This window comes from Mauremys reevesii, linkage group 15 (assembly GCF_016161935.1).
Source record: "Mauremys reevesii isolate NIE-2019 linkage group 15, ASM1616193v1, whole genome shotgun sequence".
Classification (NCBI taxonomy): Eukaryota; Metazoa; Chordata; order Testudines; family Geoemydidae; genus Mauremys; species Mauremys reevesii.
In genome coordinates, this window is record NC_052637.1 from 38,210,994 (window position 1) to 38,236,220 (window position 25,227).

The 25,227-nt window shown below is 37.3% G+C and overlaps 1 protein-coding gene across 6 annotated transcripts in view; it reads left to right on the plus strand.

Moving 5' to 3' along the window:
• CEP112 (centrosomal protein 112) overlaps positions 1-25,227 on the plus strand; it is a 270,371-nt gene that overhangs the window by 16,733 nt on the left and 228,411 nt on the right. For all 6 annotated transcript variants that reach the window (XM_039502349.1, XM_039502348.1, XM_039502352.1 and 3 more), the window contains exons 5-6: positions 8,637-8,733; positions 11,570-11,644. In XM_039502349.1, the coding sequence (XP_039358283.1) occupies positions 8,637-8,733; positions 11,570-11,644 (172 nt within the window). The remainder of the gene's footprint in view (positions 1-8,636; positions 8,734-11,569; positions 11,645-25,227) is intronic.

Sequence of the window (25,227 nt, forward strand, 5' to 3'; positions counted from 1 at the left end):
TCTGGACCATATTCCTACCCTCCAGCCTATCTACCTCTCCTTCCAGCTTAGTGTTATTTGCAAACTTGCTGATAGTGCAATCCATCCCATTATCCAGATCATTAATGAAGATGTACAACAAAACCAGCCCCATGACTGACCCCTGGGGCAATCCGCTTGATACCAGATGCCAACTAGACATGGAGCTGTTGAGCCCGACGATCTAGCCAGATTTCTATCCACCTGGTAGTCTATTCATTGAGTCCATACTTATTTAACTTGCTGGCAAGAATACTGTGGGAGACCATATCAAAAGCTTTGCTAAAGTCAAATTATATCACGTCCACCGCATTCTCCATATCCACAGAGCCAGTTATCTCATCATAGAGGGCAATCAGGTTGGTCAGGCATGTTGACTGTGCCCGATCACATTCCCCTGTTCCAAGTGCTTTAAATACATGTTGTCCTGTAAAGCATGATCATGAATGGTGTTCTTTGGCAGTGTAGCGTTAGTCTGCAGCTAGTGGCTAGCAGGCAATCAAAAGCACAAGATACTCACTTCTAGAAGTGGGTACTCATTCAAAGAACACATCTATTTTGTGTGGGGTAAAAACTTTAATTTGTGCATTACGTTTTTGAAGAGGAATAAAAATGGAGGAGAAAACCTGGGTTACTTTTACACTTGGCAGTTCTTCTGAGTTACGTGTTAAATTCATAAAGAGAGTTTCCACTTCACATAAACTGAGTATAAAAGAGAAAATATTTAAAACATTTGAGCTATGCAAGGGGTAAGGAAGGGCCAAATGAAGCTTTGTTATCTGTAAAAAGAAACAATATTTCATGGGAATAGTTGATGTATAATGTGTCTCTATTACTTTGTTACATGTCTTCCTTTGTTTTTACAGTGGTGAACTTGCTGTCAGTGCTCAGTAAATAAATATTAAAAGTGTGAACCTTTTTCAGTGTGTTTCGTGGTGCCTCTGCAATTTATTGTAATGGCCAGCAGATGGCGATCTTCTTCCATTTTATGTAATACAGCAAACCCCACTTTTCTTTGTACTGGAGAAAGTTTATTAATGTGACCTATGTGGATTATGTTTTATGTTTTAGCTTTGATTAATATTCTGTTATCCTACTATTGGTAATTTAATTCTTACAGGTAGACTGTAGCAGTTTCTGAAGACATTTTAAAAATAAGCCATTTATTTCAAAGAAAGATGTTTATGAATTATGGTTTTGAAAGCAACTAAAACTCAGGTTTGAGTAACATAACCCAAGTTTACCACCCCCCTTTTAAAAATCAGAGTAAAAGAGCACTTGTTGGCCTGCTGTACTCTGTTATTTTTGTACTGTTTGTGTATATGCTATTTTGCTTATGGAAATGGCTGTTTTTCCTAGGAACCTACTTACCTGTTACATTTATAAAATAAATGCAGATTGTCAGATTTTTTTTTTCTGCCAGAGTGGGATTGGGTAATGCTGAACTTGACGGGACAAGAGAGGTCTTCATGTCAAAAATTGGGAGGGTAGATTTAAACTAGTATTGTATAGTTAGATTTTAATAGAAATCTGACCTTTCAAACTGAATTAGTAGATGTTGTTTATAGACATCTAGATTATGCCTTAAAACCAGTCCTGTTGTGTTGTACCACCCCAGGAGGAACCCACATTTTCTCCCACCTGGTTCCTAGTAGGAAATCATTTGCTACTCTCCTTTATCAGTAAAAATTACTTCCTCTTCCTATGCCAGCCCACTGTCCTGGCTGGTGTCTGGGGGTAAAGAAGTTGGAATCAAGGCTGTGGCCACTCCCTGTCGACCTGCATTGGCAGGGGAGGGGGAAATAGCACCGTTGTCTACTACTTTCAGAGGTGAACAGGGAAGACTGCAAAGGGACTCCCCCTTATGTCCTGTATGGTTTGATTTAAGGCTAAGCAACAGTCCCATTAAGGCCTGGTCTACACTGGGGGGGGGGGGGGTTTGAACTAAGGTACGCAAGTTCAGCTACGCGAATAGCGTAGTTGAACTCGAAGTACCTTAGTTCGAAGTACTTACCCGTCCTGACGGCGCGGGATCGAAGTCCGCGGCTCCCCCGTCGAGTTCCGGAGTCGACGGGAGCGCGTTCGGAGTTCATTATATCGCGTCTAGATGAGACGCGATATATCGAACACCGAGAAGTCGATCGCTACCCGCCGACCCGGGCGGGTAGTATGGACGTACCCTTAGAGAGAGCCCTTTTCAAAGCTTCTACTTATAAAATTGAGCAATGCTGCTTCTTTTTTAAGGTCCACTTAAAAATAACAGAGGTGCCTAAGTATATCTGAACACACTTTTCCAGTTTTAAAATACTTGAGAAATCTTTTGTGGGTAGGATTCAACATGACATCTGTTTTTTTTTTTTTTTTAAACCTGAAGCTTTATCTAGCCATCACATAACCTGAAAAGAAACAGCCTGTATTGAGATAAAGTATAGATTTACATACAGATAAAGATTTGTTGTCTTGCAATATAAAATAAATCCTGGCAGAATAAAATTCTGTTAAGGGTAGGAATGTTATGACTCACTGGAGACAATCTTTGCATTTTTATATTCCTTTTGTTCTTTTTCCTCCTAGTTTTTGTTTATCCAAACCATTTGCTGCACTGCAATCACTATTGTTTATCCTCACACTTTATTGATATTTACTGATGCCAGAAGAAAGGTACGCTCCAGTTGGTACATTTCAATGTTCCCTGCTGCTTAGATGAAAGCTGGGACTGTTTTCCTCATGGAAAGTTGGTTTGTGTTTCAATTTTCATAGAAGTGACTAATTTATACTGTACATCCAACAATTGTCTCTCTTCATAAACACTTAATTCATCTCAGCATCTCTTGGCATAACTCACAGCTGAATTTTTTGCTGGGAGGGAAAAATGTAAGGTATTTTAATAGTCTGACTTGACATTAATAGTACATGGCTATTTGTTAGTAGGTACGTTGATTAAGGCGATACATTTTTATCTTAATGTGAATGGATTTGCACTGTACATAGAAAGATTCTTCTCTATAATCTCAAATTTAACATGGCCAAAGAGAGGCTTATAATTCTTTCTCCCAGATCCTCTTCTTTACTTCTGTTCTCCATTATGATCTAGATTATATCCATTTTGCCTGTAACTTGAGCCCATAAGATGAGACTTATTTTCATCTCTCCCTTTCCTTCACATATACAGTTCTGACACTTTTTACTCCACGTTTGTTCTAAAAATACACCCTGTCCTTTCTTATCTGGTGGACAAAGTTCTTGTCAATGCCCTAATCATCTTCTTGCTTAAATACTACAGTCTTGTCCTTTTCAGGACTATCCCTACCCCGTCCAGTCAATGAGGCAGACATGAAATGAAACTCGCAAAACATTTCTGGTTTGACCATGTTACTCTCCACTCCCACCCTTTAAATTACTGGTTCCCCATGAAACGCAACATTAATTTCAAACTTCTTGTCTTTGCCTTCTAGATTTTACGGTGGTCAGCATGTGCTTATGTTTCTGACCTGCTCTCTTGTAGCTTTTCCTCCACTCTTGTGCTCTGTAGTGATGCCAGCCTCAATGCTTGTGTCTTTTCCTTCTCTTACAGTTCCCATACCTTATTTTGTGCTGCCCTTTATGTTTAGAATGCCTGCCTCAAAATTGTTTACCAAATAATCTACTTCACTGCATTCGAATCTATTCTAAAATCTTACATCTGTTGTCTTGTCTATGAGAAATAAGAGGAGGAAAGATAAGAGCCCTTAAAGTTTGCACAATCCTTGGTGTACAACCACTGATCTTGCTATTTTCACCATTTTTCTTCCTTTTCCCTCATGTGCCTTCTCCATGACCCTAACTTGAATTTAAATGTTATATTCCATGTGTTTATTTGTGAGCTGCCATAGTTCTTCAATGTGGCTAGGGCTAGTGCTAGGGCCTAGAAATAGCCATGCAAGCAGAGTTCCATCTTATGGATTCATTCATCCTCAGTGATAGCAAGAAATCAAACAAGGTTGTAAGCTCTTGGAGGTAGGGATTGCTTCTCCCTTTGTGTTCATACGTTACCTGGCACAGTGGGGCCCTGATCTTGATTGCAGCCTCTGGGCACTACTGCAATATCAAAAGGTTATTCCTTCCTGCGGTATTTAGACCTCATCCTGGAAATATACATACTGTTTGAAAGGAGAGTGTTTTCTGTGTGTCTTTTCCCTAATTTCCTGTTTATATTTTTTCTCCCAATCTATAGTCCAGGTATCTAATCTTGCAGTGGTAAGAACACTGCAGCACATTGTTTTGTAGGTTTTCTAGTATAATAACCTTTGAAAGAGCAACTCTTATTTCAGCAGCACATACAAGATCTGTATTGATACTCTAGGCATTCCCATGGCAAGAAGTCATGAGCTGTGGAAGTTGGGTTATATGCGTTGTAAAAAGCAGAGAAGCTATTGTTACTTTAAGCTGACATCATTTGTGACATGGGCCATATGGGAGCTCTATGTAATAGACAGTACATACATTTCTAACTTGTTTTCATTATCTATTTAACAATTAAAAGAAAATTTAATGTTTAATATTTAAATAATGTTTAATTTTTAAACAAAGGGGTTTTTGTTGTTTTAATCCATTATTAAAACAGGATAGAAATTTTGCCTCTATGAAGGACTTCCTTAATGCAAGTGTCATAAATGATGATGTTTTTGGTCACCGTTATGTAGAAGGTTCATACAGTAACTATGATTTAAAGTCTCTATTTTCAAATAAGTTTGACTGTGTTTTTCACCTTTTAAACTTTCATACTGCTGGATGACTAAAACATTTTTATCTTTCATGATAGAATTAAATCTTTTTTTAATGTATTTATAACTCTTGAATCATAATTAAGAAACAAATGTGTAAGTACTACATTTTTTGTGAAAGAAATGACTGATTATAAAACTGGGCATTTCAGTTATAACTATTATGATTCTATCAACCTGGTAAAATGTTATGAAAAAAATATGATTTAACAAATATTAGGGGCACAATAAAAATATTTTGATTACCCTAATATTTTGTCTGGGGCCGAACACTTTGATGGGTAATAGTTTCAGAAAAAGGACCATGTTTATTGTGAGATGTTGAGTGTAGTTTAAAAGTTCTATTCGTCTTTTTTGGCTCCTGATTCATATTGTACTGCAGGAAATGGTGGTAATGAATAAGTATGGGGTATGCATCTTTTCTTGGTTAGTGATGAATTAGTGTCTGACTGCTGTTAGTGGGCCCTCTGTTGCTTAATATTCTGTCTTTCTAGTATAGAGGTACTGACTACCTTGGTAAAAATGCCATGCTACTCTTTGCAGGAGTAACAGTAATACATTGCGATTATCAGACAAAACTCTGTGTAAAGGACATGCAAAGGCCCAATGTTCCACTTCTCTTAAGAAGTCTTAAGTGTTGCACAGGCCTTCTGAACCGCGAGGGAGGGGGAAGAGTGAGAGGGAAGAATTTCATAAGCAGTTTCATTTTAGGGTCTCAAAAGACTTCCCAAATGTTAATTAAGCTGCCGTGCAACCTTAATTCAGCCCCCTTGTGCATATGCATTGTGATAGTTTTAATTAAATGAACACATACTATTTTTTTTCCAGAGGACTCCTGCCTCAATGAGTGCTCTGAACACAGAATTATTAATTTCCTCTATGGCATTCTCCACCATATTATCTGAGTGCTTCATAAACAGTAATGAATCTGTTTTCACAAGACTCCTGTGAGATGAGGCAGTATTATTTATCTCCATTTCACAGATGGAGACCTGAGGCTAAGGAATATTAAGGTAAAAAGACCGCTAGGACCTAATTTTTCAGAGTATTTAGCATTATATAGCACTTCATATGATCAGAGGGTAGCTGCCATTGACTTTATTTGCAGTTGAGAGTGCTCAGCCCTTTTGTCAATCAGACTGCAGGGTGTCAAGTTGAGCATCTAGTATGTGAGGTATACACAGTTAATGACCACGTCTGAAAAGTTTGTCTTAAGTGACTTGATTGGCATCATGTAGGAACTCTGTGGCAGAAGCAAGAATAGAAGTCAGTTCTCCAGGGCAGCGTTCAACGGTCTTTACCATGAGACTCCCCTTTCTCTTCCTGCAGACTCCTGCCTCATTCACTGCATAGCTTCCGAGCTTCTGTAACAAATCAGGTAGGGATCTTACAGACAAGACAGCCCTTATTCAGCTCCAGAGGAGGTCCATCATTCACATTGAATGAAGCAGGAGTCCTGTGAAAAAATTAGTATGCGATCATGTAATTAAAGACTGTACCATAAAGCACACACACAGGGGGCTGAATTAAGCTTACACTCTTCTTCCTCTTATGTGGCATCTCCATTACTGGAGGTTTGCAACCATGGTAGCCCATTCTGTATGATCCTCTGCTAATCAATTTGTGGATAAATAATCCTTTTGATCCACCATTTATACCATCTCTTCTGTCCAAGATCATCTTTTTCTGCTTAGTGTTTTTCTGTCGTCCGCTTTCTCTTCCAGTACCCGTAACATGTATTGACTGCTGAACCTCTTAAAATTTGCCCTGCAAATTGAATCTTTCTTTTCATAAGATTTCTGACTAGCATTTGCTGAGTTTCAGTCATCTCCAATACTATTTTGTTGGTTACTTGGTCTATCCATGATATATTTTCAGACTTCTTCTATAACACCATAACTCAAAGGATTGTAATTTCTTTCTTATCAATATTTTGGATGTCCGTGTTTCATAGCTGTAATTTAACACAGACCAAATGTAAGATTTTAAGAGTTGGAATTTAGTCTTCACATTTATGTCCCTTCTTGCAGGGCTTTGGAGCTGTGCTCCGGCTTCGCTCCAGCTCCAGGCTAAAACCTGCAGCTCCACTGCTCCAGAGCTGCTCCACGCTCCAGCTCCGGGCTCTGCTCCAAAGCCCTGCCTTCTCATCAGATATATAGGTTAAGGCAACCTTAATTCTGGCATTTCCTAGTTTTTGAGTGCTTGACTTTGCAACTGTAGTCATATTCTTTTTAAATAATTTTTTTGTATGTAATTTCGTAGGTTTTTGAAATAGGAAACTGAACATACAAATTCCATCATGTGGCGTCATATTAACACCCTCATGGGTAATCTGCAGGGTTGGAATCTTTAGATCCACCACGCAGACCTCTCTCACGTGAGCTAAGGGGGTAGGCAGATAGCAGGCAGAAAAGTCTGTGCCACAAGAGCACACTCCCTTCCAGAGCCTGGAATAGAACCCAAGACTTCTGAGTCTCACCATTCCTTTTATGTCAGCAAATATCTGTGAAACCCACTGGCAGTGTGTCCCATCCCCGTCCCAAGTGGTTATCTAAGCAGCATAAATATTAGTTTGTCAGCTATCACATTTAACATTTGGGTTTGGGGAACTCTGTGCTTCCTGCTCATCAAAGAGCTGAAACAATGTTCTTGAGGCACTGAATTACCAGCTGTTGGGCTCTGAATAGAGCTGAACTGCCAGTGCCATAAGGAGTTAAAAATCTTGAAGAACTAGCGGAACTCTTACGGAACCTGTCTGGTGTAAGAGATCTGAGACCAAAGAGCAGGGATCCAGTCAAATGATACCTTCAAAGAAGAATAATGGATGGTGTGTAATTTCCCTTCCATGTTGGATGAAATGATTTCTATGTATGGTTTTATCAAGCCCTTTGATCCTTCTGATGAAATGTGCTATAAATGGAAGATAATTGTCATATCAGTGTGACCCTACTCGTGACATCAACTGAAAATTATCTCACCAATAGTACAAGCTGCTTCATAATATAGCCTTTCTGTTTCTGAATATTATTCCACTGCCATAAATGCTTTAGTCATCATTAATTATGTGGAGCCTTTTCTTATTTTTCCCTTGAACTTAGGAAATTGTTCCAAAGTAATTACTTGGTCTCTCATGTAGAGACCCAGGAATTTGATAGGTATCTTCAATGTACAATGCAATTATCAGTTTAGGGTGTGATTTTCCAAAAGCACCTAGGGGCACTAGGAGCACAAGTCTAATTGAAGTTGTGTTCATGATATTAGAATTCTAATATTCTATATTGTCAACAATTCACTTCCAAATAAGTTTTTTCCCTTCCAACTTTAGGCTATGTCTTCTGACGTTAAAAACTCTATTCCTGGAGCAAAATCTGGGTATTTTTAGAAAATGCAATCTTTTAATATCACAAAATAAAACCTAACTGTACTGGGCCAGTGCAAATCTTCTTTAGGAATAAATGGATTAAAATATACACAATTGTAAAGAATAAAATTCCAGCTAAATTAATAATTGTCGTATCACCCAACATCCATATCTATATAACAAGGAGAAACTAAGAAAACATGTTGAAATAACATAGCATTACATGATATGTTAAATATTGTGAATTTATTTTTTAAGAGTATTTGAGAAATTTATTTCTCTTTCCACTGATTTTAAAATGTTTCAATTTAGATGCTACAAAAACACCATTTTCCCTCTTATTCGGTTAACCAATTTATTTTTAATCTGCATAACCTCACATATTTTCTCCTGTATCTATTACTTTAAAAATATTTTGAGATCAAGATATCTGTCCACTGTGTTGTTAGATGTGAATTCTTTATATTCTGGTTGTTACTGTTTTGTGACTACAGGGAAAGATACAAGTATAATGGGAAGCTAGCGTTAAGGTCACATTCTATGAGTCCACCTCACCGGTCAGATGAGGACAACCGTGCCATGCAGACACCTGTAAGATACTTTTTTACTTTTTTGCAATAAATTTGATCTTGTTTCAGTGAATTATTTTTATGTAGCCCCATAAAATTGTCATTTCTAATTGTAAAAGTCATCCCTGTGTGCGGGTAGAGAAATGTAGCAAACAGCAGTGGGAAGGACTGAAGCTCGCCGAAGTCTGTGCTCTGCAGTTGCTGAAAAAAAATTCACATTGGTTACTTGCACTTTGTCCTAGGTGGATGACCCTGATTTAGTGCAGAACAAGGCTGGTCATCTGCATTGTTCCCATTAAACAATTTGGCAAATTAACTGCTGTTGATGTCATCTTGTATTTTTCAATAATAGATTAAAGAAAACTGCTGAGGCTTTTTTGGCTGCATTTAATGATAGTTGACCTTTTGAAGGGCTGAATTTTGGACTGATTGTTTTATCCAGTGTCAGACAACCAGCATTATGTCTTACTAAGAGAGACTAAACAGACTTTATATAGAATCTTTTATAGTCCTAAATATTTGATGACGATATGTCAATTGCAAGCAATTTAAAAACAAAAGTTCTTGCTAATAAATGTGTACAGTTGTCAATATGTATGCTGTTTCCCTTCATAAATGTGATATCTCTACACTGTAGGAGGTATCATATTCCATATGCAATTGACATGTTTTCAATTTAGTAGAGGTGCTAGACACTTTAAAAAAGTGTCTTATTGACCAGTATTTGCTTTATTTGAAGCAAAATAAGTGTTTAATATGAAACACTATTTTATAAAAGAAAAGGATGGTCTTACATTGAAGACTCTGGGCTGGGATTCAGGAGATCTGGATCCTGTGCCCAGCTGTGCCACAAGCTTCCTGTGTGACTTTTGGCAAGTCACGCCATCTTATTTTGCTTTCCTTCATTATCCCAGGGTTGTCTACACAGTGCCTTAAGTTTCCATAAGAGTGATGTAAATTTTAGTCTGCGCTAACATGTTGCATACTAACTGGCCTTTGTGGACCCTGCTGGTGTGCACTAAAAGTTCCTTTAATGCATGTTAATACAGTCCGGTTTCAAACAGTACTGTGTTAGTGTGCACTAGGAAACTTCTAGTGCACACTAGAATGTGGGCCAGTTAGTGTGCAACATGCTAGTGGAGACTGAATTTACCCCTCTCTTGTGTGACTAAAGCTCTGTGTAGCCAAGCCTTCAGATACAGCTGTGATGAGTGCCATAGAAAAGCCTATAAATAAAATAATTCTTTTTAGCTTTGCCAAACAGTTTGGTTGTTTTGGCTGTCTGGAACAAATAGCATGTTATAGTCTATGATGTGCAGATGTTCTGGCATAATTCAGTCCCAGGTAGAGGAATTAGGGAGTTTACTTAAGAAGTAAAGAACTCCCTCAATTGTGTGTTCATTCCTTGAACTAAAAGCTCACTTCTCTACATGGTTATGGTGTCTGAATGAGAACACATTTTCGAACAAAGAGAAGCTTGCATGCGATCTTAAAAACTTTTAGTTAACAAAACCTAATGAGACAAAATAATTCATGCTTCCGTGCATTGTTTTTCTAACTACTGTAGTTTACTACAATTAAACTTCTATTATAGACCTGAAATAGAAACGTCTGGAATAATTTTTTCTAAGTCTTTTTAATGCATTAAATAAAATAATTAGTTACTGTTATGCTACAGTGAAACCCATTGTGAAAGACATTTGTAGCCTAAAGCAACAGTAATCACCAGTCATTGCTCAGTGTTGGAAACTGCTTTTCTGGTCTGGAGCTGGTCTGCTGCTCCTCTTGGCTCTGGTACTGGCTGTTCTGCCCAGTATCACCACTCCCTTCTATACTAGAGTTCACGATCTTCAGCCTTCCTCTACTTTGTGGCTGGTCAGTGTGCTTGTTCCCCATCACAGTTAGTCCCACCCAGCTCTGTTTTGGGGTATTGCTAGGCATACCTCAGTTCCTTGCAGAAAGGCGGATTTTGGTCTCATCTTGTAAATTCACTCTCTTTGCGGGAGGTCACCACTAAGGCAGACAGGGAAAAGAATTGTTCCATGAAAAATTTTGAGGTTCTGAAATTTTGTTTCCCTTCCACTGTGGAATGAAACTGAGACCTTTTGAAATTTTTCACAAAAAGTGTGAGAGAGAAACACACACCCCAGCATAGGAATATCGCAACAGCTGGGGCATTCACCTGGGATGTGGAAGATTTCAGGTTTAAGTCACTGCTCTGAATCAGACAGAGCAGGGACTTTAACCTGCATGTCTCAGGTGTATGCCCTCACCACTAGGCTATTAGAAAAACCCACTCCAGAATAGCTATCTCTGATGTTGATTAAAAATTCCATTCTGGACCTGAGAAACCATCCCAACAAAAGTTTAGTGAAAATGGATATGTTTCCATGAAAAGTTTAAGTTTTGACAGAAAATGCTAATTTGACAGAAAAATGATTTATTGAAAAATTCCCAGCCAGCTTTAGTCACCACTCTGGAAACCTGCTTGGCAGGAGGAAGGGTATGTGGGGTGGGGTGGGGTGGGGAGGGAGGGTGTGTTCTTTCCGCTTTTATAATGCAGTTATATTTGTTGTTTTGTTACATTTTGAGGATATGGAAAGGGAGCAGCATTAGGCACAAATTATCTAGCAACAGGTAGGTGGTGGAGCTACCTGAATTGAAGCCAAGAGGAGCAGCAGCCCAATTCCAGACTGATGGTTTCTTGGGGGGGAAGTGAGTTTTCAAGGGGGACCAAAACTCTTCTTTCTTTTGATATGGTACCATATTTTTTTTTCCTTTGAGGGCAGTATAGTTCAACTAAAAGTTTCTTTAATTGTATATCGGTCTGCTCTTATATCTCCATTTTCATATTCCAGGAAGATCAACACAGAAAACCCATTTCTTTGGACGACAGTGATCTTGAAGCTCGTCTCAATAGTTGGAATCTTGGGGTAAAATAAACAGTGTATTTATTTATTTATTGGCTTCAAATGAAAGCTGTCTGGTAATTTAGTCTGTTTCTGAAATAGTAAACAATAACTTGGCCATTCCTTTTAGAGATGGAAACAAGTTGGAAGCAATCATGACACTTTGAAAGATAAATCATGAATAAATGTCATTTGAGAAGAAACTATTAAAAAACACCTCTCTATATATTATGGTTTTTTAAGGGATGCTGGCATAGGCTCAACTCCACTTACTTGGTGTAAATCCAGTGATTTGCATAAATCCCTTTTGAAGCAGCCTGCAGTATTGAGGCCGATATTCCTGTACAGTTGTGGCTTCCTAACATATTTGTAAATACTGTACTGTACTTTGTTACAACGTTGAATGATGGCAGACTTTACTTTAGCTTGTGAGATAAATCATCTTTCATCACATAAATTCAATCTGAAAGAGAATACTCCATCTGACCTCATTTTCAGAATGGAGTTCTCTCTCCACCAAGTTCCACAGACAGCCTCAGAATATATATTTATTGGATGTTGGCAGTAATGGATGATAGGGCTCTCTGTGCTTTATTTCCACTTTTACCATTAGAAGGACTTTAATTGGGCTTAAAACATTTAGATAGGACATTAACATTTTAAAATATTCCAGCCAGTATATTTTCAGTCTGTCATCTCTCCTTAGGACACAGACATATTTTTAATAGTATTTTAATGTGCTGTGTGTTTTTGGCATTACAATCTACATGAGGCAAATACAGTTAGACAATTAATGTATTTCTTATAAATAGGATGAAAGGAGTTGTTTGTTAAAATCACTTCAATATTGTATTTAAAATATTCTGTATTTTTTCATACATTTGTGTGTGCATACAGATTTAGCACGTCAGGTTTGATCTTTTTCTGTTGATCTTTAGCAATTAATTCAAGTTTTCTAGACTTGAACAAGTTTAGATTCCACTTTGATTTAAGATAGCTACCATATTGAGATTTTTTTCCCTTCATTCCTTCAGTTACACTCCTCACTCTCTCTTCACTCATCACTATGGTACCTGAACAGCAGGGATTTGATAAAGTCCCTACTCTTTATAGCAATACTCTCTCATGATATTTTGTCTAATCCTTCTCCAATTTGATTAGGATTATGGATCTAATCTAGTGGATCTGGAATCACCCAGTTTTCATCCACTTGAATAGGTTTTTTTTTCTCTCACCCTTTTCTTTTTTCATCAGTTTTCCCACTTTGTATTTATTTCTGTGGAGCCAGATTCTCAGAAGATTGTTTGGATAGTTATTGGACAGAAGTATAATTAGTGTATAGGTTTTGTCTGAGTAAGGATTTGAGGATTGGGTTCAGTGTTCTGGAGTGGTGGTGAACACTCCACACTTAATACTGAAACTTCTTCATATAAACCCATGACTTTACCAAAAAGAAGTCAATCCCCTGAAATTTACTATGTTGTATCTCATCCCAGAATAGAGTTTTCTAGAGAATTTGGAAGAAATTGGGAAACGAATGTTACAGTTACAATGTTTGAAGAATTTTTCTGTCATTCAGTTTTCAAAAAGCTTTCTAGTATTTTTTGACTTGTATCTTCAAAATTGCTATAAATGTGTTTGACCTTGCTGAGGGTGCCGTTCGCAATTCTAAATTTTTTTCTTTTTTTGAGGAGTTTGGGATTATTTCAGGAACAACGAAGATATAAGAGCTGTTTGGGTGTGTACAGTGCAACATTTAAAAAAAGCATAAAAATTCAAAAGTTGCTAATATAAAATGGACTCCAGGCTTTGCTACAGCAGGCTAGGCTGAGCAAGAGGTGTGGGAATGACTGGGTAAGTGATGGAGGAGGGAGTGGATGGGAGGGAGTGGGAGACTGTCGGATGTATGGAGATAGGTTGAAGAAGAGCATGGAGGGCTAGAGAGTAGAAAAGGGGCATGAAAGGGAAACGGGAGAGCGAACACTGTACTGCAAGTGACTGGTAGAGGCGCAGGCAATATGCTTCCTATTAAGAGATCCATTTCCAATATTACTATAACATCAGATCATTGCTCATGTAAAAAAATGATGGCCAAGATGTTCAGAAGTGACTAGTGATTTTTGGTATCTGTTCTTGGCTGCCCAAGTTGACACCTCAAAGGGGCCTGATTTTCATAAAGTACCAAGTGCCACTCTCTGAAAACCAGTCCCCTTTAAGGTATCTCCTACTGGGCATTGAAAAATTGAGATACTCCAAATTGCTCATTGCTTTTGAAAATCTTGGCCTACACAGTTATGTAAATCTGCTGCATGATATAACCCATCATATCATTAAACAGATCAATTATTCATAAAAATGTTGGTCTACTCCACCAACAAAATCATGCAATGAGTAAACTTACAGATCTCTGAAAAATTAATGTATTCTGAGAGTATATTCATTTGAAAACCTTTCCTGTGTGATTAAGAAACAATATACGCAATAGTATACCTCACACATTTCCATTATGAAACAGGAAATGTTAAGGTTGAAAGGCTGTCATAATATGATGTGGTGAAAGTAAGTATTGAAGGATTATATTGCATCGAGATACTGAGTGTTCATTTAACCTTTTTTTCTTGATGTAAATCTATAACTTTTTGGTGGGAGTGGAGGGCATGGAGGTGGGAATGTTAGCTGGGTTCAGCTGAAAAACACTTTCCACCTGAACACTTTGTTTAAAATGTTGTTTATTTGGGTTAAGATAACATTTTTCTAGTCTATCTTCCATTTGGTCAAATGTCCGAATGCTGCTTATTTTTCTTATGCTGTGTCCAGCATGGATGGACATAACTGTATTTAGAAATCTTGGCCAGTGTTTTGCATTCATGGTGTATAGTTTTCTTCAGTAAAAATGTAAGCGATAACAGAGAACTTCTGTTTTTTGCTTCTTTTTCACAGTATTATCTCTCATGCTTTGGTGCCTGTTGACATTCTAAATGTAAATTGCACACTTGCTTTTCTTCTTCCGAGACGAGGAAAAGCTTGACATTGAGCCAGTTCACTAGCTGTCTGTCTGCTTGTTCCATATCTAAAGGGGAGATAAACGAAAGGATCCTAGATACACCTTCTTGGCCCCGAGAGCAACTCAACTTTTATACAGTGATAAAAGATCAATTTCTACCATTTTAAGACTTCTCTGAAAAACACATTTTTAAAAGATTCTAAATTACATACCGTGAAACTACCTGAATACTAAACTTCCAAACAGCCTTTTCAGTAGTAGTCAACACTACAAGAAATTTCTTGCAGGGGACAATAACAAGAACGTAACAACCATTTGCAGACTATTGAGAAGTGCATTGTATGAATATCTAGATAGACTAGATTAGAAAAATGTGCATCTTTTTTAAACGTGTTAAGTATTTGAATAGTTGGTGAACTTCAGTCTCTGGATATTTAACAAGTTATAATTTAGGGCTATCAATCGCAGTTAACTCACGCGATTAACTAAAAAAAAATTAATCGCGACTAATCGCAATTTTAATCGCACTGTTAAACAATAGAATATCAATAATGATAACAAATAACAATAGAATTTATTAAATATTTTGGATGTTTTTCTACATTTTCATATATATTGTATTCTGTGTTGTAATTGAAATAAAAAAGTGTACAAAAACAAAACAATGTAAAACTTCAGAGCCTACAAGGAGATAATGCTGCTCTCTTAGGATCATAGAAGATTAGGGTTGGAAGAGTCCTCAGGAGGTCATTTAGTCCAATCCCCTGCTCGAAGCAGCACCAACCTGAACTAAATCATCCCAGCCACGGCTGTGTCAAGCCGGCTCTTTAAAATCTCTAAAGATGGAGATTCTACCACCTCCCTAGGTAACCCATTCCAGTGCTCCACCACGCTCCTAATGAAATAGTTTTTCCTAATATCCAACCTAAACCTCCCCCATTGCAACTTGAGAACAGCTAGAGGGGGGAAAGAAGCCTCAAAAGACCAGGAAAAGGTTTAAAGTGAGGGCCAATCAGCTCCTGGATGACCCATGAGAGGTTGAGAGCTCATAGAATCATAGGAGGTTTAACAGTGTGATTAATTGCGATTTATTTTTTTAATTCTTGACAGCCCTAGTTATAATCATACTTTCTGATATTAACTAAGGGCAAAATGTAGTTTTAATACTTTTTTTTCTTTTTCTTTTTCCACCTCTAGGCGCCACTGTAAATTCAAAACTAAATATTTCCTCCACATAAACCTGTAGGAATATAATCTAATAATCTTTTATTTGTGGTGGGGAGGTGGAAATTCTTATTAACTGAAGGACTGATCATCTTTTGGACAGTGCTAAAGACAGAATGTTTCCTTGAAAGTTTGTTTAATTTGATATGCTAACTAATCCCTTAATGCAGATTCAGTTATAACATCCACAATAAGATTGGTACCAAAGCAAAGCAATTTCTAGGAATTCTGAGTGTAAAAAGGAGGATTATTGATCTAGGATTTATCAAAAGGAAGTAATAGTGGCAGATATTGTATATACAACTTTACACTTAGATTAAATACATTTAACTTTCAGGGCAGTTGTGAGGATTATTTGATATTTGTAAAATGCTTTTAAAATATAAAGTGTGTAGAAGTGCTAAATATTATAATGTTTCAGAAAAGATATTTAAAAGACTTCTTATTTCATATGGTTGCATACAGGCTTTCTAACATTAGGCCTGGCAGCATAAGAAGAAGAATGAGCAAACAAAACAAACAAAAACACAACAAAATAATGAAGCACAGACAATCTCATTCTCCAACTCTAATATATGAGAACATATTTAATCTCTCCACAAATAGATTAGCATATTTGTTCTTTCGCAGTCATGGCATGTGGGGCAGTACAGAAGATACTGCGGTACTGGAAATGCCATCTTTTGGATGAGGCAGGTTCCTTCTTTTGACCTCTTACGGCTCTGTACATGAAATAAGAGATTCCAAAGATGTAATTGGCTAATATACTCCATTTCTATTTAAAGAAAAATAAAGAACTATTGTGTGGTACACACAAGTTGAGGAATGTGACCACACAGCCATTGCATTATTGGTACCCTGTCATTCTTTTATTACATGTTTTAAGGATACCCCGAGTATGAGGCCCTATATACAATCAAAGTCTTATGCTGTTTATTTGTGAAATCTAACGTTTCCCTTTGGTTGGCTCTTGAAAGATCATATACATTTTCTTCATTCAAAACCATAATACTCCTCTGGAACATTTGAGAAATTACAGGTGGATCAAGACCTGCCTTTTCTTTTTCTCATTCTTATGGGGTTTTAAGTAGGGTCTAAATAAATATTACAGTATTCAATGCGCTTAAATTTATATGTCCTCTGAAATAATCTTTCTCTGAATGTCTCTCTTTAAGATAGATCCACAAGTCAAGAGTGCTTTATGGCACTTCAGTACCAAAGTAGATTTAAATGACTCTCATGAGGTGGCAGACAGGAAGCATAATGGACACCAGTGTGTATTCTTAAATGTCTAGTGAGAGGAAAGCAAGAAATCATTGGCTTGCCAGAGCTGGCAATGTGTTTTGGCTTGCAACTGTAGCTTGAGAAGAAGAGTGAGACTGCTGGAAGCTTTCCAAAAAACCAATAACTTTTGCTTTAGTGTACATAGTGTATTTCCTATTCTAAATCTTCCTTCACCTTGAATTACCTTGATAGAAAATACTTCCAAATGCTTTATGAAATGCATTTCCCTGTGCTCAATATTTCTTTTAGAGAAGTTCTAATATTATTCTTCTTTTATCAGGTCAGTCTACAAATAGAGTTAACTCCCAGTCATCTGTGTTTGTATAAACGCTACTACCCAGGGCCAGCATGCTTGTTTAGTGGCATTATATTGAAAGATCAGAGTTCTGATCCTGAGCATTTTCTCTTTTCCACAGGGTAGCATGCTCAGTTCTTGGGAGTATTGAAATGAAAAGATTCCTATTTCCACTGCTGCCATCTTTGTGCCATCTAGGCACCAACAAGCAAAATCTTACTCTGTGCCCTGTGCTTGGCCAAACCACTTGAAGGAATAGGTTTCAAAGGTGTTAGAAAGCATCCTGCTGCCTCCCACAAAGAGTTTAACTTAATGAGCTGACACATAGAATGACCCAGAAAGTAATTCCTATTTCAGGACACTCGCGCACACAGACATACAGAGGTTATCCCTTAAGTAACTGGCACCCAGACCATTTATGGTTTTGCAGAACATAACAAACACCTTAAACTGCACAAGAAAGTGAAGTAGGAATGGAGCATAAAGTAAGTGCTGGTGTGGCGTGTCTAACAGCTTTCCCCATTAACAGTCCAAGTTGCTTGCATTCTACCCCTTTTTGAAAGTACCACCAGGTTGCGCATCTTGCAGTAATCTTGAGACGGTAAAGAAATGGATCACTGTGGTGTGCGGATTGCTTCAGAGAAGGAAAATGGCCTTATCTGTTGCAGCTGTTTTCTGAGAGTCCATTTACAATGGGCCTGACGGCTGATTTTCCCAATGAGGAATCATTGACAGCATAAGGAAAGTATCCTCATCTCTGTCTTATCAACATAGAAGTTCTTAGTGTATGTAAAAATAGGATCAATAAATAAAGGCCTGATGCTGAGTTGCTAAGTGCTTGTAACTTGTTTGCTGGCTAAGTCAAGTCTAAACTGGTAGTCTGAATTCTTATCTAGATTTTTGACCGTTAGTGCAGTTTTAGCAGATCTGCTTTTCTTTGTTGTTGTGTCCAGTTATATAGGAAGAATATGGAATTTAGAATGTGTTTGCAGTTGTACATTTATAAGGTCAGATCTGAAATTTAACACTGCTTCCAAATATTGTCTTGTATGTTTTTGGATTCATGGGCCTGATTGACTCTACTTTTATTTTTTAACGTGTGATTATGTCTTTTTATTGCAGAATATTGCTTCTTATCAGAACTATCATGAAATGCTTTGTTTAGGGAAGTCAGTGTTTATGATTTCTGAACCAAATGGAGAGGTTAATGCTTAACAAGTGTTATGATATGAAAGCTTCAAAGTATATTTATGATATCAACAATGTCTTCCTCTACAAGAAAAATATTTAAACATCTATTGTATCAAAAAGTGTCACATTGCTTAGCTTAACCATTTTGTTGCTTCTTGCTAGTAACACTATTGCCTCATTTGTCTTGGAGCATACTTGAATATCCCTATCAAACATTGTATTATTTTAGCTCTTTAGATTCTAGTCATGTTTGGACACATTTGAAAAGTAGGCTTTTGATCTTGATAAATTTTGCCTTTCATAAATGGAACAGTAATATAAGATGATGTTTAAATACATTATAATAGTCTCTTTCTGAGCCTTTATTGAGTTTTATCTAAATTGATACGGGACTGTCCTTGATTAAGTTTTGCTGCCTTGAAGTTGAATTAGTAATGCAGAAAAAAAAATCTCCTGTATTGCTGTTTGGAAGGAAAAAAGTTTTCCTTCTGTAAGATTAATTCAGTTCAAATCTCCAGTTATGTTGCAGCTACTTTGAACTCATTTTGTCATTTGTAATTTATTTTAGAATCTGTTAAAATATATATTTTTTAATTCTAGAGTATACAGCAGCCTAAAGACCGTAGGTATTCTATCACACATTTTAATATACATTGTGAGTGATCAGACCTTGTTTTTAGTTTTGTTTTAGAAAAATTGCTTATCAATTGAGAGTAAAATACTTTATAGAGCAAATTTCTTTTCCTTTAAATTAAATGTAACTGTTTATATTAACTTTGGAAATTTTTTATTGCTTTTCTCTGATGTAGGCAAAGTTGTTAGTTAACTTTTTAGAGTGAAAAGAATTCCCGTGTGAGAGAATCTATATGGACAATAAAACATCAATGTGAGAAATAATATTTATACAGTATAACTGAACTAGTATTAACAAATGGATACTTTTGTAACTTCTTTCATCCAGAGCCCCAAAGGCAATTTGTAAACATTGAAATAGGCTTCACCATATCCCTGAGATGGCATTTCATCTACCACTGAGTGGAGCCAATTCTGAAGTATGCTATGGTGGCTCTTTGATGTGTGATGGAAATACAACACAATAGTTCGGGAAAGGAAATGCACACAAATATTGTATCCAATTGAAATTGGAAGAGAATTTTAGTGAGGCAAGGTATGCTTTGATTAACTAAAAATGGATTAACTCTCAACTTTTATCAAACGTCTTATGCCATGGGATCTTTAATAAAAAGTGCTCAGGACCTTGATTTTAAGTCTCAACCCGAAGAATTTCTCATGTGTTAGATTCTCTTATAATAAAGAATTAAAAGGGATTCCTGCCTAAGAAATTCTTTGGTCAGGGATCTACATTAAATTTTCTTAGGTTGGACGGTGGAAGAAAGAGAGAGAAAAATGACTTAGGATCCACTGCTTAATTTTTTTTCTTCTTGGAGAAACTAAACATAAATTGCTTGCGAGTCCAGCAAGACTATTTCCTGGGTTCCTCAAAGTAATTAGCTGGAAAGGGATGTGAGGCTTTTCATTCTTCCTGGGGATAAATGTGTTTCTCTACAATGCTTATAGAGTTCATAATTAAACAGGTGTTCCTGGTGGGGCAGCATTTAGAGTAGTGGACTAGTCTAATTGTTTTATATTTGAAATAATTATAAATATAATTATTGTACTATGTATATAGAATACAATAGGTATTATAATTAAGTGATTAACATAATTTTCTTTTGAAATTTATGCTAAAATGTTAGTACATTGAATCTTTCAGAAAACCCATCTAAAATGAAATGTTCTTACTGCTTTACAGCATGTGTAAAACCACATTATAAAGTGCCTAGTCTGATCAGTAAAATGAAGTCCTCTGATAGGAGAACCATCCATTACATTCTGTAATAGCTGGACTAATGTTTAATAATTTCTTTACTTTAATATATTTTGTATTTCTTCATATTTTCAAAGATCTGGGCCAAGATTTCAAAAATAAGTAGTGGTTTTGGTTGTCCCAGGTTTTGAGTGCCCAAATGGAGATGTCCTTATTTTCTGAAAATTATGCCCCTTTAAGGTGTATGAAATTGGGACTCAAAATTAATTTCGAAAATCTAAAGGTCCATCAATGGCTATTAGCCAGGATGGGCAAAGATTGTGGTCCCTAGCCTCTGTTTGCCAGAAGTTGGGAATGAGCGACAGGGGATGGATCACTTGATGGTTCTGTTTCTTCCCTCGGGCATCTGGCATTGGCCACTGTCGGAAGACAGGATACTGGGCTAGATGGACATTTAGTCTGATAGTTCTTATGTAAAACCTGATCCATAATCTCTTGCTTTCCATCTGGGCAGGACTGTAGAAACAGTGGACCAAAGTCAGCCCTGCCAAATGTAGACACAATTTCTGTTCAAGTCCATTGCACTTGCACCCTCTTTTGTAAAAGGAGTAATTTGGGCTGAATGCACTTAGTCTTGGGAGTTTGCGGGCAAGGGCACTGTGTATTTCTTTCTCTAGAGACCCTTCTGGCTGTGGTAGAGGGGCAGCATTGACTGGCTGCCAAAGGAGATCTGTGAATCAAAGATCTATCTATCTTTGTCCAGAAGGAATATAGCTGTCCTACAGGTTTAAAATAAATAAAATTATGGCGAATTCTTGAATGGCTTCAGCAATAATGCAATGTATGCCTGAAGTTTCTTGGGTGCTTGGCTCAGATCTTCCTTCTTGTCTCTCTATTCCAGTTAAACTCAACTATTTCTGCACAAGCCATGCCCTTTCTTTTGTTTGGTTTTTTTAGTTTCTCTCTGTTGCTTTTTGTAAACATACCTATTGTATATATTGTGATGTTGGAGAGCAGCACCACTGTAAAAACTTTCCCACAGTGAACTCCAAGTGGTGGTGTGCCTTCAAAAAATAAATTCAACTTTCATGCTGACAAACAGTTTTCAGGTCCTTTAATGTCCTTCCTCCAAGACTGCAGCAGCAATCTTAGAGTGTACTTCACTACAAATCACAATGTTAGATAAGAATGTCCATACTTAATTTCCTGAAACTATTCAGCATTTGTTTCTGTAGCAAACATGCTGGCTGACTGGGTTTGTTAGATTAAAGTAAGAACTCAGGTCAAGGTTCAGTTTAGTTGTTTACCATTTCAAAATCTTAAGTGTTCTTAACTCTTTCATGTGTGTTTTTTCCATCCTTGTTTTGAAAACCAAACATATTTTTCTCTTTGAAGAAGCTTACAGGGAAATGTGCAGCAAGCTTGCTGATTCAAATGTTTTTTCCTAAATCTTAAAAGATGCCTTTCAATTCTAGTATTGAACTGTAATACGTCCTGTATTATTTTAGTTTTCAAAGTATTCCTTAATAAGTGGCTTCCAAAGAACAAAATATGACGCCGGGGAGGAGCGGGAAGATTGTAGCCATTTCTGTGATATTTGCTGTTTAAAAGGAATAGGGACACTGGTTATAATTTTATATATTTAGGGTTACATTGAGCCTCATATTAAACTTCATATAAGGAATGGTGTGCAGCTGTGCCTACCCAGGAGAAGCCCTGGGTACCCAGGATGGGGGGGAGGGATAGTGGTTTGAGCATTGGCCTGCTAAACCCAGGGTTGTGGGTTCAATCCTTGAGGGGGCCACTTAGGGATGTGGGGCAAAATCAGTACTTGGTCCTGCTAGTGAAGGCAGGGGGCTGGACTCGATCACCTTTCAGGGTCCTTCCAGTTCTATGAAATAGGTATATCCCCTGTGGAAGGAGCTGATGCTCAAAATCACATTTCCTTTCCTGCTTCCTCTTTGCTTTTGGGGGAAGTCTCCTTAGTGCAGTTTAATTCCTCCATCGTGCCAGCTCCACTCTGTTGGCTAATGCATTACAGGGATGGAGCCTTGGTTCCATCCACTGTCTTCCCCTGTCTTTCCCCTCCCTACTCACCTGCCTGAGGTAGTGGGAAGTGGAGGACTACTGGGTGCACATGCTTGCGGTAATGCAGTATGTGTGTACGCATGTGTGCTTACTTCACTTTACTGTCCTGCATGACCATCTAGGGTGGGGTAATATTCCAGGCATTAAATAGAAATTCCAGAGCAAAACCCAAATTAAATATGTACTTTTTTTTTAACAACAGTCTCTTGCCATAGGAAGTAAAAAATAAAAATATGTTATCATTTATATACATGTTGATATACAAATATTTAGCAAAAACATTGAACAGTGTCCGCTGGTTTTATGTGAGGTTTATTTGCAGCTATGGTTCTCTGTGCTTTGTCATAGTGATGACTTAAAGTGGATGAGTAAGGTTTCACAGTATAGCTGATACAGCGTCTCTCTATATTGACCTTTTGACAACAGTGTCCAGATTAGAACAATATTTGGTAATGAAAATGTTGGTTTGTATAAGGTAATTGGGGCCTGAATCAGTGAGTGGAAGCCTTTTTTGAATTTTTTTTTTTTATGTTGAGCGGCTTTGGTTCAGGCCCATAGGTAGTAAGTCACTGATATATTAAGAGGTGTAGAAACACATTTTAGTAAATGGATGAAACATGCCATGGAAAGTTTTTACCAGATTTAACATGCCTTTTGTTTATAGAAGTATAAAAAGTAATTTCAATACCCAGTGAAATACAGAACATATCTTTTTAAAGGTTAGGGACTGTAGTGTGATAGCGGACAACAAGGTAAAGTGGATTATCTTTATCAGCTGATCAAACAGAAAATAACTTTTAGAATCAAGTGTGTTGTGGATTGACATTTTTCCTGGAGCACGTATCGGTTGCTTTAAATTATAGGTATTAGTGGGTATAGAACTGAAAGTGTTATGGAAAATCCAGCTGAAATTTGACTGTTTGACTGAATTGCTCTTTCTTGCTGATGTGCTGATTTTTCTGCCCTGCCCCACAGCTCCACTAATTTTGAAAAAGGGGATAGTTTCCATAGTTTTCCCCCTGCTCTTTGTTCTGAGTGTTTTTTAAACGGGTGCCCCCCTTAGCTTTCCCACCATCGAACTGTTGGCCTATGGGGGGCTCAAGTGTTTTAAGGTGACCAAACTAACCTTCACAAAACAAAACATGATCTGTTGCCTGTATAATTGTTTGGCTGACTAATGGGCAGAATAGAAGAATCCAAAACCTTTTCTACAAAAAATGTTTGAAAAGTCAGTTTGTACTAAGGCTATTTGCAAATGAGAGTTCAACTGTATGTCAAGTAAAGATGTATTTTACTTGCTTCATACCCAAAAAGCTTTGTCATGTGATTTACTATTCGACACATGGCAAACCTTCTGCATCATACATATGTGGTTTGATTTGTCTTCGACCTTTGACTTCTTATTTTTAAATTTGCATGTTTCTCACAAATACAAGTCCTCCCTCCTTTTTTTGAGCACTCTTCACTGTGATATTCCTCCTTTAATGTGGTATAATTTTGAGAACAAGAAGTTTTGCAGAAGACTAGCATGAAAGGAATGAATGTTGAGACATTAAATGTTTACAGATCATTTTAAGTGGTTTTAATCCACAACAAGTAACAAAGTGGGAACATTTAACTTCAAAGCACATCTGGCTGCTGTTACAAAATCAGAAAATGTAAGACTTAGGCCATAGAACGTATTAGAGCCACATTTCCACCCCACCCTGCCTTTTGTAAACAACTAGCATATACCTTCCTTATTCAAAGTGGTGCTGAAATTAAGCAAGGCTGAAAATTATTGCGTTTCATGCCCAAATAAATTATGTCAATTGGTTGTAAATCTTTAACAACTTTTATCTTTAAAAAGCTAAGAAAAATTGCTTACAATTTATGTGAAACGTGTGGGATGTTTAAAAAGCCACTTACACCCTTGAAGCCTGATCCTGCATTCCTAGTTTCCTCATAACTTTCCTTGAGGTGAATTGAAGCTTAGAATATGTAGGTTCGGCCCCCAAAAAATAGCTCTGGGGCCAAGAGTGCCTGATGTTTTTTAAGTACGTCAGAAGCAGGAAGCCTGCTAAACAACCAGTGGGGCCCCTTGACGATGAAAATACAAAAGGAGCGCTTAAAGATGATAAAGTCATTGCGGAGAAACTAAATGGATTCTTTGCCTCAGTCTTCACGGCTGAGGATGTTAGGGAGATTCCCAAACCTGAGCTGGCTTTTGTAGGTGACAAATCTGAGGAACTGTCACAGATTGAAGTATCAGTAGAGGAGGTTTTGGAATTAATTGATAAACTCAACATTAACAAGTCACCGGGACCAGATGGCATTCACCCAAGAGTTCTGAAAGAACTCAAATGTGAAGTTATGGAACTATTAACTAAGGTTTGTAACCTGTCCTTTAAATCGGCCGGTACCCAATGACTGGAAGTTAGCTAATGTAACGCCAATATTTAAAAAGGGCTCTAGGGGTGATCCCGGCAATTACAGACCGGTAAGTCTAACGTCGGTACCAGGCAAATTAGTTGAAACAATAGTAAAGAATAAAATTGTCAGACACATAGAAAAACATAAACTCTTGAGCAATAGTCAACATGGTTTCTGTAAAGGGAAATCGTGTCTTACTAATCTATTAGAGTTCTTTGAAGGGTCAACAAACATGTGGACAAGGGGATCCGGTGGACATAGTGTACTTAGATTTCCAGAAA